The sequence below is a fragment of the Amblyomma mixtum genome, chromosome 2 (assembly GCF_055824585.1).
Source record: "Amblyomma mixtum isolate Tamu chromosome 2, ASM5582458v1, whole genome shotgun sequence".
In the NCBI taxonomy this organism is placed as follows: Eukaryota; Metazoa; Arthropoda; class Arachnida; order Ixodida; family Ixodidae; genus Amblyomma; species Amblyomma mixtum.
In genome coordinates this window covers 114,418,897-114,435,227 of record NC_143013.1, presented here as the reverse complement: position 1 = coordinate 114,435,227, position 16,331 = coordinate 114,418,897, and the positions used below count along the sequence as shown (strand labels likewise).

General features: G+C 44.7%; 1 protein-coding gene and 1 non-coding gene across 2 annotated transcripts in view; both read right to left on the bottom strand.

The window, feature by feature from the left end:
* LOC149360634 (complement factor B-like) overlaps positions 1-16,331 on the bottom strand; it is a 135,790-nt gene that overhangs the window by 15,958 nt on the left and 103,501 nt on the right. Inside the window, exons 15-17 of the mRNA XM_089572422.1 lie at positions 13,393-13,519; positions 11,841-12,017; positions 8,883-9,092 (exon numbers count right to left, since the gene is read on the bottom strand). Of these exons, the coding sequence (XP_089428548.1) occupies positions 8,883-9,092; positions 11,841-12,017; positions 13,393-13,519 (514 nt within the window). The remainder of the gene's footprint in view (positions 1-8,882; positions 9,093-11,840; positions 12,018-13,392; positions 13,520-16,331) is intronic.
* Positions 15,165-15,236, bottom strand: TRNAR-CCU (transfer RNA arginine (anticodon CCU)). The gene has a single exon. It is a non-coding gene; the product is annotated as a tRNA-Arg (tRNA).

The following is a 16,331-nucleotide window of genomic DNA, read 5'->3' as shown; positions in this document are numbered from 1 at the left end:
ACATTTTCTTTAATGTTTTAGTTTCTTTTTCCTAGTTATTTTCAGAGTCTCAGTTACTTTTAACTCTTCACAAATTCGTTCCTAGCCTCTCTTTTGGACATTGGTTACTTTTATTACCGTTATTTCCACCTGTCCAGCCACGCTCGGGTGAGTCACTTGGTGGGGTTGACGCGGTGTCCCAAGCACATCTGTTGTGTGCAGCAGGAACAAACGGCACATAGGCGCAGAATGCAGCCTGCCACATAGCCTCGTTTCTTTCCTCTAACCCTCATTACGCCGTTGGCCAGCCGTAGACATGCTTGTAGTAAAGATGTCAAACCCACCATTTCTAGGTAAAATTAGCGGCCACTCAGCGACATCATGGACCAGGCCTAGCCTTACGTCAGGCTCAAAGACCGGCATCCTCCTTCCGACGAGTAATAGTTCTTCCAGGAAAACTAGACCGGCTTACGAAACTCTGCCTTCTGGATCCGAATGCCTATCCGTCTGACGGATGTCTTTCCTTCAATCAAAACAAGCATTTATTAGATCAATAAAACGCCCTCGACGGATTGCTACAAAAGAGGCCTGCTACCGAAGGAATCTACACTCACCCAGCAGCAGTGGCAGCGGTGACGCCGATTGCCTTCATGCCTGGATGTTAATCTCTCGACAACTAGCGCAGGTTGGTCAACCCTTTTTGGACTGCTCTTGCTTAAGTTTTCTGTCAGTTGTGTATATTGTCGGCCGCCGCTGATGCTGAGTGCTGGGTGCATAAGTCTAAACAGCCTGAGTCTGAGTGCGTCAGACTAAAAATCTCTGATGAATGTCTTTCATGTCATGAAAAACTTTCTGACGTTGAAGTGTTCTTGTCGTGCGTGGAGTGTGACTATAATTATCACATAGGCGCCTGCTCAGGAGTAAATCAGGCCAACTACAAGAAAAAATCGGAGATCGCAAAAAAAAACATGGAAGTGCGCTACTTGCAAAACTGCACAAGGCCGTGGTAGTAGTCAGGGCACAACAAAGCAGAAAGAGGCCGGCCTAGACTTGGGAAAAGAAATTGCTGACATACAGAGCAAGCTTGCTAATGTACTGGAAATGCAGTCGAAGTTAGATAACATTGAGGCTATTATGACCACCGTGGGCTGCATTGAGAGCTCAGTAAAAGCAATGTCTGATAAATACGATGAAGTCCTCACGTGCACGGAAATTCAAAGTGCAGACATAACTGGCTTAAAGAAACGCATGGAAAAGCTTGAAGAAAAAGTTGATGACCAAGAAACAAAGAAACTGAGGCAAGAGATCAACAATCTCGAGCAGTATAGCAGACAGCAGAATATGGAAATACATGGACTGCCTCAGCATACCGACGAAAAGCTTTTAGACAAAATTAACCTTCTGGCCGATGAACTTTAGATTGCTCGACTTTCCGAGGCCGACGTTAAGGCAGTGCATCGACTTCCACTCAGGGGCGATAAAGACGCTTCGCAAAGGATAGCACCTGTGCTAGTTCGCTTTTCATCTCGTGTGACTAGGGACAAGTGGCTAAGCAAGAAGAATGAACTGAAGGACAAACAGTCAAAGATATTCTTAAACGAGAACCTTACAGCACAAAATAAGGACTTGTTGTGGAGAGTGAAGTCGAAGGCGAAAGAAAAGAAATACGAGTTTGCCTGGGTTAAGAACGGAAAGCTGTTTGTGCGTCGGGCCCCTCGTAGCAAGATTATCAGGATCGCTTCTGTCGATGATCTAGAGAAAGTACGATAAGGATTCTGATGGGCCAAGAGTTGCTTACTTACTGGCTTTATGCCAATGACAAACTGCATTTCTAAAGGCGGCTATCATGACGCTGTTTCTTTCCGTGATTATAAGACTCGTTTGCTAAGGCCTTTTCTGTCTGCCACCTAAATGCTCAAAGCCTACGAACAAAAAAGGAAGCGTGGGATATGCTTCTGGACTCGTTAAATCAGCGGTTTGACTTGTTCGCTTTCACTGAGACCTGGTTTTTCAATGAAATGAATGTTATTGAATTTAGCGGGTACAAACATACGTCAATATTTCGTACTAATACAAGAGGCGGAGGCGTGACCGTTTGTGTTAAGGAAAATTTAAGTTACAGTGTTATCTCAAAATATTGCCGAATTAGTCCTCATTTTGAGACGGTTATGATAAAGTGCGAGAGCATAGTATGTGTGGTCGTATGCCGACCCCCATCTGGAACACTGTCTATGTTTCTTGAATTTCTCGAAGAAATGATGGAATGCTGCATACTATATAGCTCATCGGTTGTTTTCATTGGTGATTTCAATGTAGACATTCTTTGTCCTGATTTGAATAATCAAAAACTTACTGATGTGTTTCTTTTATACGGATATGAAAATGTCATTTATGTACCAACAAGAGTAACAAACAATTCTGGAACCTTGTTAGATCTTTGTTTCACGAACTGTAGCTCAGCCGATATTGAATCTGGTGTTTTATTAGCGGACCTGAGCGACCATCTACCGATCTTTATTTTTGTAACACACCTTACACAACACACGGTGCGACCCTCGCGCACATGGATTCAGTACACGGTTATTAATGAAGAAACAATTAAGATATTTGAAAGACTAACAGCGCAAAACAAATTGGGATGACGTTTACTGTTCAGAGCACCCAGTAATGGTGTACAATTTATTTTCAGAGAAAGTTGTGAACACTTATAAACAATCATTTCCAGTATTAGAATTCAGGAAAACTAGGAAAGTAAGAAAGCCGTGGATTAACAGAGCACTTTTAAACAGAATCAAGGAACGTGATAAACTTTTCGCTCTATTTATCAGAACTAGAGCTCTGGACTACTTAAATCAATATAAGAAAATAAGAAACAAACTAGGGCATGACATTAAAAAAGCGCGCCATTCCTACTACGAAAACGAGTTTGCAGGTGTCATCAACAACCCAAGAAAAATGTGGCAAACCGCAAACCATCTCACGTCAAATACTCAGAAGAAAGAGCTCAAGGAATTGAGTATTGAAGGCACAACTTATACGGGAACCTCGCTAGCAAATAAATTCAACAAACACTTCCTCAACGCAGGAGCATTTAATACGAACAACGCGGATAGCTCTAACCTTGACTGCAAATCATACATGGGTTCGGCTGTTGCGGGTTCAATCTATTTGACTCCTACTACAGAGGCAGAAATATTTACGCTACTAAAAAAGCTAAATAACAGTAGTGCTTGCGGAATGGATAACTTGAAAGCGCAACCAATAAACTCAGTTGAGCAGCCAATTGAGCAGCGCAGCGCTGCGAAAAATTTCTAACTTGTTGGAACATCGCCGATCTGATTGCTGGAGCCGCCGCGATAGCTCTAAACAGCTTTTGCACTGCAGCAACAAAGCGTTTTCACCTCCATGTAAAACAGGCTTTACTCGAGCGCGCGGCGGTGTTGTGCGGGCCTCCGTCAGTTGTAGAGAAAAAACAACGAAAGGCTTGTGCTGTCTTAACACTTTAAGGGAGAATGAAAATAATTCTCCGAGCAAATGAAATTTCCCTAGACTATACAAAAAAATCGCTTTTCCCCTAAACGACGTCCAAATTTCCTACACCTAGGGAAAAATCCCTAGGGTTGGCAGCACTGGGCGGACGGCATAGTAACGGATCCAAGCTGACTGCCGTGGCGGATGCAGGGTGTGGTCCTGGCTTAGCACACAGCACCTCTACCCAGTGTGTCGAACCTAATTTTTTCAAGCGAAAGCTTCACTGCGGTACCTTTCGATTGCCGTGTGCCTAGTTTTAACTTTCAAATGACCGTGAGCTTCGCAAGCAAAGAAAAAGCGCATAACTGACCCCCTGGGACAGTGGACACTTTAGTCGCGCTTTAACTGCGAAACCAATGGAGCGCGAGCTTGGAAAGCAGAAGAAGGGCGCATAACTGCCCTCTTGGTGGTGGTGGTGGTGAAAATATTTTAATGAAATAGTTTAGGAGGTTGTGGCGGCGGTTGGAGCTCTCAGTCCGAAACCCCATTGGCGTAGGCTGCTGTCCATGCTCTTTCCATGAGTTGCTTTTGACTCTTTTCGTCTGAGCTGGTCAGAGCTGCCTCTCACCCCTCCTGCGTTGGCTGGTTATTAACAGTGATCGCCTGATTTCGTTGGCAGGCCCATACCATATGGTACAGGTCCGCCTTCTACCCGCAGAATTTGCAGTGTGAGTCAAATGACTCCGGGCCTATTGCGTGTAGTCTTCGTGGGTTGTTGTAAGTGTTGGTCTGTACATTACGGAGGTGTAGTTCCTCCCCTTTGTCCAGTGTCTTAGCCGGCGGAGGGTATATCCGACGGGATAATCTTAAGTGCTGAAGTATGTCGTTTTAAGTTAGTAATGGACACCTTAGTCGCGCTTTAACCCACGAAAACAATGTAGCCGCAACTTATAAAAACAAAGTAAAGACGCATAACTGCCCTCTTCGAACAGTGGACACAACGTGGGGGCAGAAACGCGGCACCAAAGCCATAGGCCGTCGGCGTTCATTGTGATCATTGGCGTTGGCAACTTTTTATACTCCGATGATTTTAAGGAAAGGAAGTGGGCATCACTGCCTCCCTAGGTCACTGGACGCCCGAGTTACGCTTATAGGTACGTGGAGGGATGAGAGATGCGGGCTGTATGCGTTAACGCTGACGACGTTGTCAGCGCGGCACCGCTGCAGTAATCCGCAGCGTTCATTGGGTGAGCAAACTCTCTCGATCAACCATTAACTGCCACCTGCCAGGGTGGCAGGGTGGGTGCACTACCTATCCAGTGTCCGGAATGCACTCAGCGTTACAGACGCCAAACCCCTTATAGCTGCCCGGTACGCCGTAGCTTTCGCTCTCTGACCAGGTTCAGCAGTAGTTTAACCGCAGTGAAGCTTCCAGGTGCGCTTCGTTTCCGGTTAACACCTTTCGGATTCAGTTAGGTGTTCGGCGCTGGAGCGACATTCTGTTATGGTTCAAATCCGTTTAAACAGGGTCAGGACTAAAAAAAATGGCAGTGGCATAGCCCAGCTAGGCCAGGATATACGTAGAGAGAGTACACGATTGGATATGATTACACCTTGTCGTTTAGCTTGGTTTCTCTCCGGCTACGTGCAACGTTTAGCTTTGGTTGGTATCCCTCCGTTGCGTCTAATTGCGGCTACATTAAAGACGGGTATTTTTTATGCAGCAAAGTGTGACGCACTTATTTTATTTCCGGTTTTTCATCTTGTAGTTGAAGCCTGGAATATCTACCGACGGCTCCACCGAGCCGTATTTTATATATATACAGCTGCATCAACCCCCCACCTCCTACGGCATATGCGCACAGCTGTTGCAACTCGATTTCGCCGGCACGCCACGGCACCGGCTTCTCCTGTGACGTCGCGCCAGATGGCGCAGGGAGCGGCGGTTGCTAGGCAACGGCTCAAGGTCACGCTGCGGCCACGACGAAACTGGTGCCACGGCGAAACAGCGAGACGCGCGCGTAATGCAGCTCCCGCTACAAAAAAATTCTGCCTAGATCGGTACGTAAAATTTAAAAATTCAAAATTTGCTTAATGCGAGATCTTTCGCTCTCCCCACTTTAATTTGCTGTCCTGGGCAAAATGACAGGAATTCAAGGCAAGTTCCGCAAAATTTAACGAACTCAAATTTACAGTAAACCGGGTATGTACCCGCCAGAATCCATCTGATGAGGTAAAAGGTACATAGCTTCTTTCTGTTGTGTTATAATGATGTATGTGTTGATAAGGTTTTATTGATGTCTACTTTTGTATTATTCATGAACTGTTCATTCCTTTGTTTGCTGGTGCTCTACCATGTCTTGGTTTCTTGTGCCTTTGTCAAGCTGTTCCTACATATTTTACCTAGCCCACGCGACCATCCAGATGTTGGAAAATGAATTTTATTGGTTGAATTATTTATTCATTTATTGAAAAGCTGTTAGATTTTGCGTCTACAAAGCCCTACAGCTTTAGCAGATTCGGAGACCCCATCGCGCGAGCAACAAGTCTGCAATAAAGCTCGTGTCAGTCGGGAACTTCTGCAACACAGAGTGTCTACGCGGGCACCGAGAGGACCGCTCCATGCCACGTCTACGCTGCCGCACACTATTGAGAGAGGAGGCTGTCCTGCATAGGCAGTCACAGAGGGACACCTTTCTGTCGTTCCAAAGCCGCCTTACCAATAACCCCCGCTGCGCACCTGACATTCATCTTTTGAGCCGCCCCTCCCACCGCCACCCGACCATCTCCCACATAGTCTGACAATATGAGAGATTCCCTCAACCGCTCATCTTCACGAGAGAGGAGGCTCGTGGGAACGCTAGCTCTCCGTAACAAGCAAGATCTTACCAGAGGTACTTATATCACCTACTGAACATTTCCTTTGTGACTGGCGTTATTGATCACTAGCTCATATCTTTCAATACAGAACTAATCGCGGCTTATCGCTAGTACAGTGCAAAAGTAAGACTTTGGTCTATGCTGATGACGTCGCCTTATTTTGTACTAATAAAAAGAGTATGATAAAAAGAAAGGCTTGGAGAGGTGTGAGTGCTTCGCTTCTGTACAGGCACAATTTTAAAATTTCCAATATCTTCGTTGCGATGTTGTACTGGGACATTTTTTAAAGTACTGCAATTCGCGTGCAAGGAGACACGTGCGCTACGTTCATTTTCTTTACTTTTCATCGAGAGAAATTTTAGCTTCCTTAATAGAGTCTGGTAAATCTGCCGTTCACATTTTCTCCACCTTCTTTCAGTGTTTTCATTTTACAAAGCAGCAAGCCACCATTTCCTGCCACCGATGCTTAATAGACGACTAAATGCTCATATCTCTTTTCTGGATATCGTCGTGAGAGAATTTTTCGCTCACAGATTTGGTTTTCTCACTATGTGCCCTTCCAGAATGTAGACCACAAATGTTCGGATAGATTATCACTTCTACCCATATACCTGCAGCCGTAACTAGCCTTTCTTGACACCAGTGTATTGAAGCGAGTTTATTTTGGTTTTTTAGAACGTTTTTAGTAGAATTCAAAAGTGGACGTTATGCGTTACGACGTGCATTCGCGCCAAGGGGATGTTTTTGTTTTGCTCAGTGAATTTCTGCCCGTGCGAGGAACGAGAAATTCTTGCGCGATCAACTTATTTGTCTTATGTGGTGACATTAGCATCTTTAAGATGTCCCGTTAAAATGACATTGAGATCACGCCTTGCGCTATAAGATTTCTCCCTGTGATGAAACACTCCTGAATTCCTTGTGAAGATTTTGTGTTAATAGTTGTGTTTAGCGTGTGGAAAAGCCGCATCACTGGTAAAGGCGCAGATACGCCGCATTCAACGAGGCTACTGTTCAGAGAACAGTGCATTCTAGCGCAGGAGGTATGCGTAGTGCAATTTCTATTTCTGATTCGTTGCCTTGTCTGGACGTGTGCTTGTTCCAAAAGTGTCGATGTACGGGTGGATTGAGGGAGTGATGGTGGCATGAGGCCGTATGCCAAGATCGCTGGATTCGACGTGGTGAAGCCGGGCAGGGGGAGGGTCAGGGAGGCTCATGAGATTGCAACAATACAAATCAGCTTCCGAGATGGCGAAGTAGCCTTAGGCATCGTTACTATATATATGCTTCGCTGTAGCGCCGCCACTCCTCAAAATTCTTCTAGGGGTTAGAGTATGGTAGTTGTTTTTACTGCGTTAGCATTATAGCGTTCTTTCCCAAAACTTACCGTGGAGTGTGCGTACGTGCGTTGCAAAAAATGCGCGGCTCGTTCCAGTTTCCGTCGAACTAAAATTGTTTTCGCCGAGTTCAGCTCAAATATGGCGAAAGAATATGGCTTCGGTTCGGATCAGGTTAGTTCCAAAAATAAAGAATCTGTTCCGGTTTCGGTTTCAGCCTCCGGTTCAACACCCTGCCTCTAACAAATATCACAGGAGATAAGCGAGGATCAGGTACGACAATACCCGTCGTGGAGCTCACAAACACTAGATAACCCATCACGAGCTGCGGTGTCGTCGTCGTCATTTGACAGCCCCGCTAGTGTACAATGCATTCTTCGTGTTGCGGCTGCGCAATGTGACAGCCTGCATATGCAGGCCTTTCGCGTGTTATAAAGGCCTGCAATATCAGTGTATACACAAACCTTGTACACACAATGCACTGCTAATGTACATGATATCCTCTTGACGTCCGGCAAATTGTGTGTGGGTCAAACAGGAAAATGTTTCAAGGAGCGCGCCCGTAAGAGGAACACGACGCCGAAGAGTAAATCTGGTGGCAACCTTCCGTTACACTGCAGCAGTTGCCAAACAACAGTGTACAAACAATACTTTGGCGCTTGCATTGCACATCGTCGTCTTCATAAACTTCATCCGCGGTGCGAACAGATCAGATCAACTCAACCTCGATGAGACCTTAACCTGGGTGCAATATCGTCGCAAACATTTTCACGACCCAGCAAAGTAAAACCACGAACCAAAAAGGCTAAACACATGCTTCCGGACATCTACTCAGTTTAACCGTAGAATTTTTTTCGTGCTTATATACCTGGGATATAATTCTTGGCTGTCTTGAAAGGAAGTGTCTAATTTCACTGCAGGGAGTTATCAATTGGGATGTCTACATCATACAACTAGGTTAACAGAGGTTTGTGAGATAGCTTTTTGGAAGTAGTAACTACGACGCACTGTTACGGTATTGTGTTGGGCCAGGTAAGCACCACTTTTCAGCTAGTCGTCAATCTGTGCACACTGTTCCGCAAAAATCTATACTTTGTGATTAAAGCTACGAAGAAGGCTGGCCAGGAAAGGTGTTTTCTATTGAACATATACGTGACGAGTTTCCATTATAAGAAATTTACCGAGCTCCATGCTTTTTATCACAGGAGGTACACTTACCTTCAGTTGACTTGGCACATATCATGCCTTTCTCAGGAAACACTTTACCCCTGTGCTCCTTCTGCACACTCTTCTTGCAATCATCTCGAGAGCCAATCGCCACCTTCAGTTGCATCAAACTGTCCGTGCTCATAGAGCTGCCAGGGGTGTTGGCACCCCAACCAATGACAAAGGCTGTCTTTCTTTCGGAGCTCTTCTTGGCTTCGTTATCTGCGGAGATCGATTTAAAATGTCACACATATTTTGCACTCTCTATGTCATGACATGCGATGGTAGGCGATAGCCTGCTATCAGACTAAGGCTCTTCAAGGGAGGCATGAAATGTTGCAGCTTGATCTAACTAGTCCGTTTTCCCTGTGCAGACTGATGCACGAGGTCGTCTCCTGCACAAAGACGCAGTCCTGGTGCTCACCAAGCAGGCTAAAGATTAAAAGCAGCACACTTTAGCGTATTATAGTGCACTGTACAGAATCCCGAGACGTTACGTGCTGGCCAAGAAATCCGTATGCAGAAGCGCAGAAACACAAGCGGAGCCTGCCTCTGATATTTTGCATAATAGACGGTTTCAACACTGTAAATTATGGTCCCTTAACGTATTCGTTTGACCGCCAAGGCTTCATGACGATGCCTCGACATGAAACATAGAGGCACTGGAAGCTATCATTTGGCTGAGGAAAGCACGTGCCGAATAAATGACAACTTCTGCTGACTACGCAAAACTTCCAGCGTTATAGGAGTTGAGCTCATCACGCCTATCTTTTTTACTGAGAATCAACGTGCGCAACGTTCGGTATCTTAGAATACAGTTTCCGAAATGGCATAACCATAATGGCTCCATTCGTCTTAAAGGCTTGCTGACGATCTTACTGTCGTGGCAAAAACATTCACAAGACAGCTAAGAAAGAAGGTTAACAGCGTGCAATTGGAGGCGGAGCGCCAACTGTAGACGCGTTTTTATTTTGTTATGTAATGAGCTAAAGAACTTCAGAGGGACATACATATATGTTTAGTTGTAGCACACACTTCCTAGATTCGTACACGTACTCGTTTTTCGACTAGCACTATTCTAGTCCGCAGCTTCAGGCTCGCCCGGCCTCCCGCGGCTGAAGTCTGGCAGCGAGTGTCGCAGCAGCGGCCACATGCGGAATGTGCGCATTCCTCCGCTCTTCACATCTCTTATTCCTCCTTCCATGGTAACCGCCTTCCGCTTGTCACTTTTTTCAGCTCTCACCATACCTTCCTCCATCCACGATAACCTCCCTCCTTATATTTCTCGCAGTAGCCTTCTTCAGGGTACTGTTTCGTCCGCTGTCCCTACGCTCTCCTTCCATGTTAATCATCCTCCATCCGCAGCACCCAGCCGCCGAATGCTTTTCGAGACAACCATCTGCAGATTGCACATTCCTCCACTGTCGCAGTACCCTCCTCCCTCCGCGGTAAGCAGCTTCCAGTCGCGCATTCCTACGTTTCTCGCCATACCCTACTTTGTCGCTAACTCTCCTCTTTCCACGGCAGTCACCCTTCGGGTGGTTAGTAGTAACCATTGGACGGAATACGCATTTCTCCGCTCTCACTACACCCTTCATCAAAGGTGATGACAGTCGTTCTCCTTCAACAGCAACGACCCTCCGGGATGTTCCCGTGGCAACCATCCTCGCGTTACGCATTCCACCGCTGTCTTCATACCCTCCTCCTTTCGCGGCAACCGATCACGGCAACCACTTTCCGGTTACGCATTCCTCTATTCTCGCCATACTCTCTTTCATTATTATGTTCTAACGCGATCAAAACAACTAACATAAACGCGACATAGGCACTGACTATAAACAGGTGGTTTACTTGAAAAAAAAAACAGGTATACACAAGTATGAACAAAGAACACTGAAACAGACAATAAGAGAGAAAAAACATGAATGTTTACAATCAACCATCAACTCTTATGTAAGTATACTATCGCTTTTGCCTGTGATGCAAGGGAAGGTTTCGCAACTAATAAGTCCAGGGAGTTGACAATCAAGTATGCCACGCTGATCTCTCTACAAACCAGATTGCAGTGCTTGAAACTAATCATTGCATTATCACATGACAATATACCGGCCGCAACTAATAGAATGATTTTACTTGGTCCCTGAAGCTGAGTCCACCTGACTAAATCAAGCCCGTAGCTTTGTCGATTCTGAGCTTTTCACTACTCGTAAACGAACTTTACAGTATTGCAAAGTCGGTACAAGTCACAAAAACCACTATTATAAAAGGAATTCAGATAGTTTTATACTTCTTCTAACATTCACCTGAAAGGCCATCAACTACAGAGTTTTTAAAAGCGGCACTCTACGATCGGCTTCTTCGAATTCCGTACGTTAAAATGGCCACCTATTATCATACACTCCGCATCTGAAATGGATTAGCACGGGAGACGGTGAGCTGCTACGCGAACATCGTGAGCAGCGTTTGCAATCGTGGCCATGACAGCTGTGAGTATTTTAAAATGCCTTAATAGTATAATCTCTGCTCGGAACAAATCCAATGCCACAGTAAAGTTCAAAACATCGTTTCACAGCCACGTGCCAACGCTCATCCACCAAAGCACCTGTAGTTGATTTCTAAATGTGTAAAGCACGACTGATGCAAGACTACATACAGGAAACTCGAAAGCAATCCGCATAAATCTTCTGAGAGCGGAACTTTACTGCAATCATCTCCTCCAATCTCCTCCAGTAGCTCGTGGTAAGAAGTATGTCCCTGAGGTTAGGACGCTGCCTCTATCGCACTGAATAGCATAAAAGGGAGCCCACAAAAGGCTAAGTAGCGAGGATATCTGCGTAAACACACATGTGGAAAAATACTTCTAGTGCCGTTTAGATAAGATGGAAAGAAAGAATTATATATACTTTTTAGTCGTAGCAGGATCACCATACTGAGAATACAGAGATCAGTGATAGACCATATTCGGCTTACCTTTAAGGGGCGGTAGGCAGATGGGTCGGACTGACTGTTCGTACACAATCTCATCCTTTAGTTTCAGGAGTGCAATGTCATTTAGGAAAGTCTTGGTCGAAGCATTGTACCCCTCGTGTCTCACGATGCTCTCGACGACCAGCTTCTTTCGAGGTCCAGAGCTTGTCTTGATTAGGCCTGGAGGCAAAAGGACGGTAATTAGTGGTGCTATAAGCAGTCCTGCAGTGTATAACCACAATGCTTTCTGCTCACATGAAGCAAATAAACGCCTCCAGAAAGCTTTTTTTTTTTCTTTTGTGGCCCGCTACCAGTCGTGTCAAATGCTAAGCGCCGCCGCTTTGGCCGCCCGCAACTAAGGCATAGCCCATGTTTTCGTTTTTTTGTTTGCTTATTGTTCTACTTCTTTCTCGTGCTTTAACTCCCCCAACCACCGACTTCCTCTCCCCCTTTCTCTATTTCTTTTCCTTCTACTGTCCCCTCCCCATCCGTTTGTTTCCTGTTCTTTCGCGCAGTTGCCACCACTTTAAAAAACAATCTACAACTACATAACCGCACTATAGAGAAAGGTGAGGTTCCGCCAGAAACGTCGAATGTAAATGTCTCACTGACAAGTGCCTTCCTTCATTTTTCTCAGAAACAACAAAACCTACTTTCACACACACACACACGCGCGCGCGCGCGCGCGCACGCACACGCACACGCACACACACCAACACACACGCACACATGCACATGGAGGGTAATCGAATACCTTAGAGTATTTCTTGTTTCCAACAATATATTTATAGGCGTTGCACAAATGTGTCAACGCAAGAAAAATCGTACGCATCTTTGCAAGAAATGGTGTAGCTTTTTTGGATTAAAATCTTTTCTCAAACGAGGCGTAACCTATCGGTTTTGCGATTTTGCAAGAAGGCTTGTTTTGATACCCGCCGAAAGTAAACTAAAATTTTCAGCAACCTGATTATTTTTTCAATAATTGCAAACTTCTCTTTTGGAATCAGTGCAAAACTATTTTTCGAATCCTATAATTCCCCATTAAAAATCGCCAACAGATTTAAAACGCAAAACATTCTAATACGCGCAGGTTTTGGAGTAAGGATTTCTCCATATAAAAAACGGTTTCAGGCGCATCACTCCGTTTCTATTAAGTTTATTGCCAACAAAAGATGGTAAACTTGTACATAACTGATTCTGCTCCGAAACAGTGGCGTAGGCCACTTAAGCATTGTATAAATTGCATTCAACATCTTTACGTTCTATACAGATAGTTATCGCGTATTTTCTCACCCCTCTATCAACCAGTGCTGAAAGTCTGTAAGCTGACTAAGCCGAAAGTCCAGAATACTGACGTCATTTGACCATCCTTGCAGAACGCCCACGAAGCCACACGCTCTGTGTCCTCGTTTCCTATCGATATCCAGTTTTCTAGCGCAGGCGTATTCGTTACCGGAAATTAGCGACGTCCATTAGTAAATATGAATACGCGCAGGTGAAAGCCCGTTATCTTTTCAGGTATATTTTTTTCTCAGCAGAGTCTGTAGGAGTTCACCTGCTAGCAGCTTCAACTCGTCGGGTTTGAAGTTCCGCCGCTTGGCCGGTTCCTCCTCTGCTGTGTGCGTGCAGTGGGCAGCTGTCAAGACCCATTTCCTATCAATTATAGTCCCGCCACAAGCGACCTGCAACCGAAGGAAAAGATTACAGATTGGTTTTGAGTCATGTTCACTGAAATGCGCACTGTGATAATCACCGATATATTTTGTTCACCTTCGGCCTTCTCCAAAAGAACTTAATAATTATCGCAATACCATTATAAAAATACGTTTATTTTTATTCGCATCTTCCTAAATGATGGTAATTACGAGCTCTAGACTTTTCACTTTGGTCGGGATTCAAATATTTAGCGGGTACGTAATTTAAGACCTGCAAAAGCGTCTAGTTTTCAGTTTCCCGGACATACGTATGTCCGGGAAACTGAAAACATATCAAATTCAGAGAGGTTGCGTCACCGTGATCATTTCTTAGACTAACAGGGGTGCTCTCTGCAGTTTTCTGATCTCAAGATATAAGCACGTTAAGAAGCGTGAGTTTCTCGATATAGCGAAATAAAAGCGATTTCCACAAGTTAATTGAAGTAATATGAACTGGTATTAAAATAAGTATTGCACTCTCAAATTACGTTTTGAAAATTGTGTGAAGATCATTGTATTCGGCGTTAAATGTTGCTGCCTTTAACAATTCCAATAGAGAGTGCATATATTTGTAGTTGCCCCAAAAAAAGTGCAATTCTCACCCATGAGGGGAACGATTCTATTTTTAATGCTTATTTATTTATTACGGTATGCTGCGATGAAACCCAAAGTGACGAAAATTATGCGCAGCAAAGGGTATGATATTCAGGTGGGCCGCTTCAAATTTTGTCTTTTCGCACCTTGCGTACATGATCTGGTCTTGACAATATATCGGGAAATTGAATTATGATTAGACAGGCGATAAAAACAATCGTGTGTGCTACAGATATGTCGAACTCAAATGTGAACGCGAAATAGAACAATGTACAGAAAACCGTCGTCATAAAATGTATAAGCTAAAAGCTAGAATGTGGTCCACTCGCTCCAGGAGCTAGCTCCGAAGTATAGTCATGCTTAAGCTTGAGATTTTCACGCGAATGGACAGATTTTAGGCAGTATTTGGACAACTTCTGGTGCCACAAATCCGGGATCAAATGCCATCCGCTTGAAGCACCAGCCGCCGAAAGCGACCCAGAGGCGGGCTTATTGCTATTCTGAATCACTGCCTCAGAGTTGCACCTAATGTTATACAGACGCCGTATTCATGTCTCTAGGTTAAAAGGCAAGTCTCCTAAGAGGTGAAATAGACGAATGCAGGATATCGCTTCGAAACAGATATTCGGCTTTACCTGAGGAAGAATACTTTCATGATCATGCAGAGAAACACTCTCACAGCTATCACTACAGAGTGCGCAGCAAAAGTGGGTGGTAGGATGGTTAGACAGGATTCTGGCAAGTTCAATCAGGCGACGAAAGGTCTGTTTAAGAAGCGCCAAAGCCTGAAAGCGTCTAACCCTGCAGACAGGGTAGAACTGGCAGAGTTATGGAAGATAATACACAAGCACAAGGTATCCTACATAAGGATAAACCTCCTCTACAAAAGTGAAAGAAGCCAACAGCCACAGAAACCAAGGGGCACAGAGGATTTTTAACTAATTTATTTATGTTGTGGTTTTGATCAATTTAGAATATTACTGAATATGTTATCGCTTAAAGATAATTGATTAGAAAAGCAGAAGAAAAAACAACCACATGCCGCCGGTGGGATCCGAACCCACGACCTCCGAATTAGGCGTCCGGTGCTCTACCTCTGAGCTACGGCGACGGCTGTCAAATCTTCTGCTTTCGGGGGTATTTATGTTTTACAAGTAATCTAACCTTGAGAGTGTTCATCAGCGCCACCCACGTTCACCCACGTTCACCACCCACGTTCACCCATGGCTGTTGGCTTCTTTCATATTTATAACGAGCCCCTCATTCCCCTTCCCTCCTCTACAAAAGGATTTTTATGAAATTTAACATCCCATCGCGAGTCAGGTTATGAGAGACGCCGTAGTGGAGGGCTTAGGATAGTTTCGACCAGCTGGGGCTCTTTAATGTAAGCTGACATCGCACCGTACATGGGCCTCCAATATATCGCCTCTGCCGAAATGCCACCGCTTTATACTGACACTCGAGGAAGGTCTAAAGAACGGAAGTTGCCAAAAAGTGGGGGAAAGGAAACTAGACACAGGAAAAATCACAGAGAGAAAAAGGCATTGAGAGAAAAAGAGGGAAATGTTATTAGCATAATGGCTAAGGCAGTTAAAGAAGCCGGATAGTCCTGCATAAACCTCTACTGTTGCCAAAATAATCAAGATTTTAATAAGACAGTAGGGCACAACACTCGGATATCCCACCAGTAACGAAAGAGGAAAAAAAGAAAGCCCTAGGAGCAATGAAAAAGGGTAAACCAGCTGATAAGGATCAGGTAACAGCATGTCTCTTCAAGGAAGATGGGGAGATTATGCTAGAAACCTAGCCACGCTCTGCACGCAGTGAATCATGACATCGAGCATATCAGAAGCTTAAGGAAGTGTTCAGTTATCTTAATACTTTAGATAAGGTACGTTAAGGATATGAAGTATTAGCGACCGATCACGTTACTACCCCTCACCTCTACGAATATAAATATATGAGTGCCAATAGAACCAGGACAACCTTATTCTTCAATCAAGCGGATCACCAATGAGACTTTCGCAAAAGCTGCTCGACAATGGACTACTTTAAGACTAAGTTCCTGTGATAAACAAATGCACACATATAACCGAAACCTATATATACAGCCGTCACAGATTACGACAAAATTTTTGACTCAGTCGAAGCAGCAGCAGTCACGCAGCAATTACGGAATCGGGGTTTAGAAAGGTCATACATATAG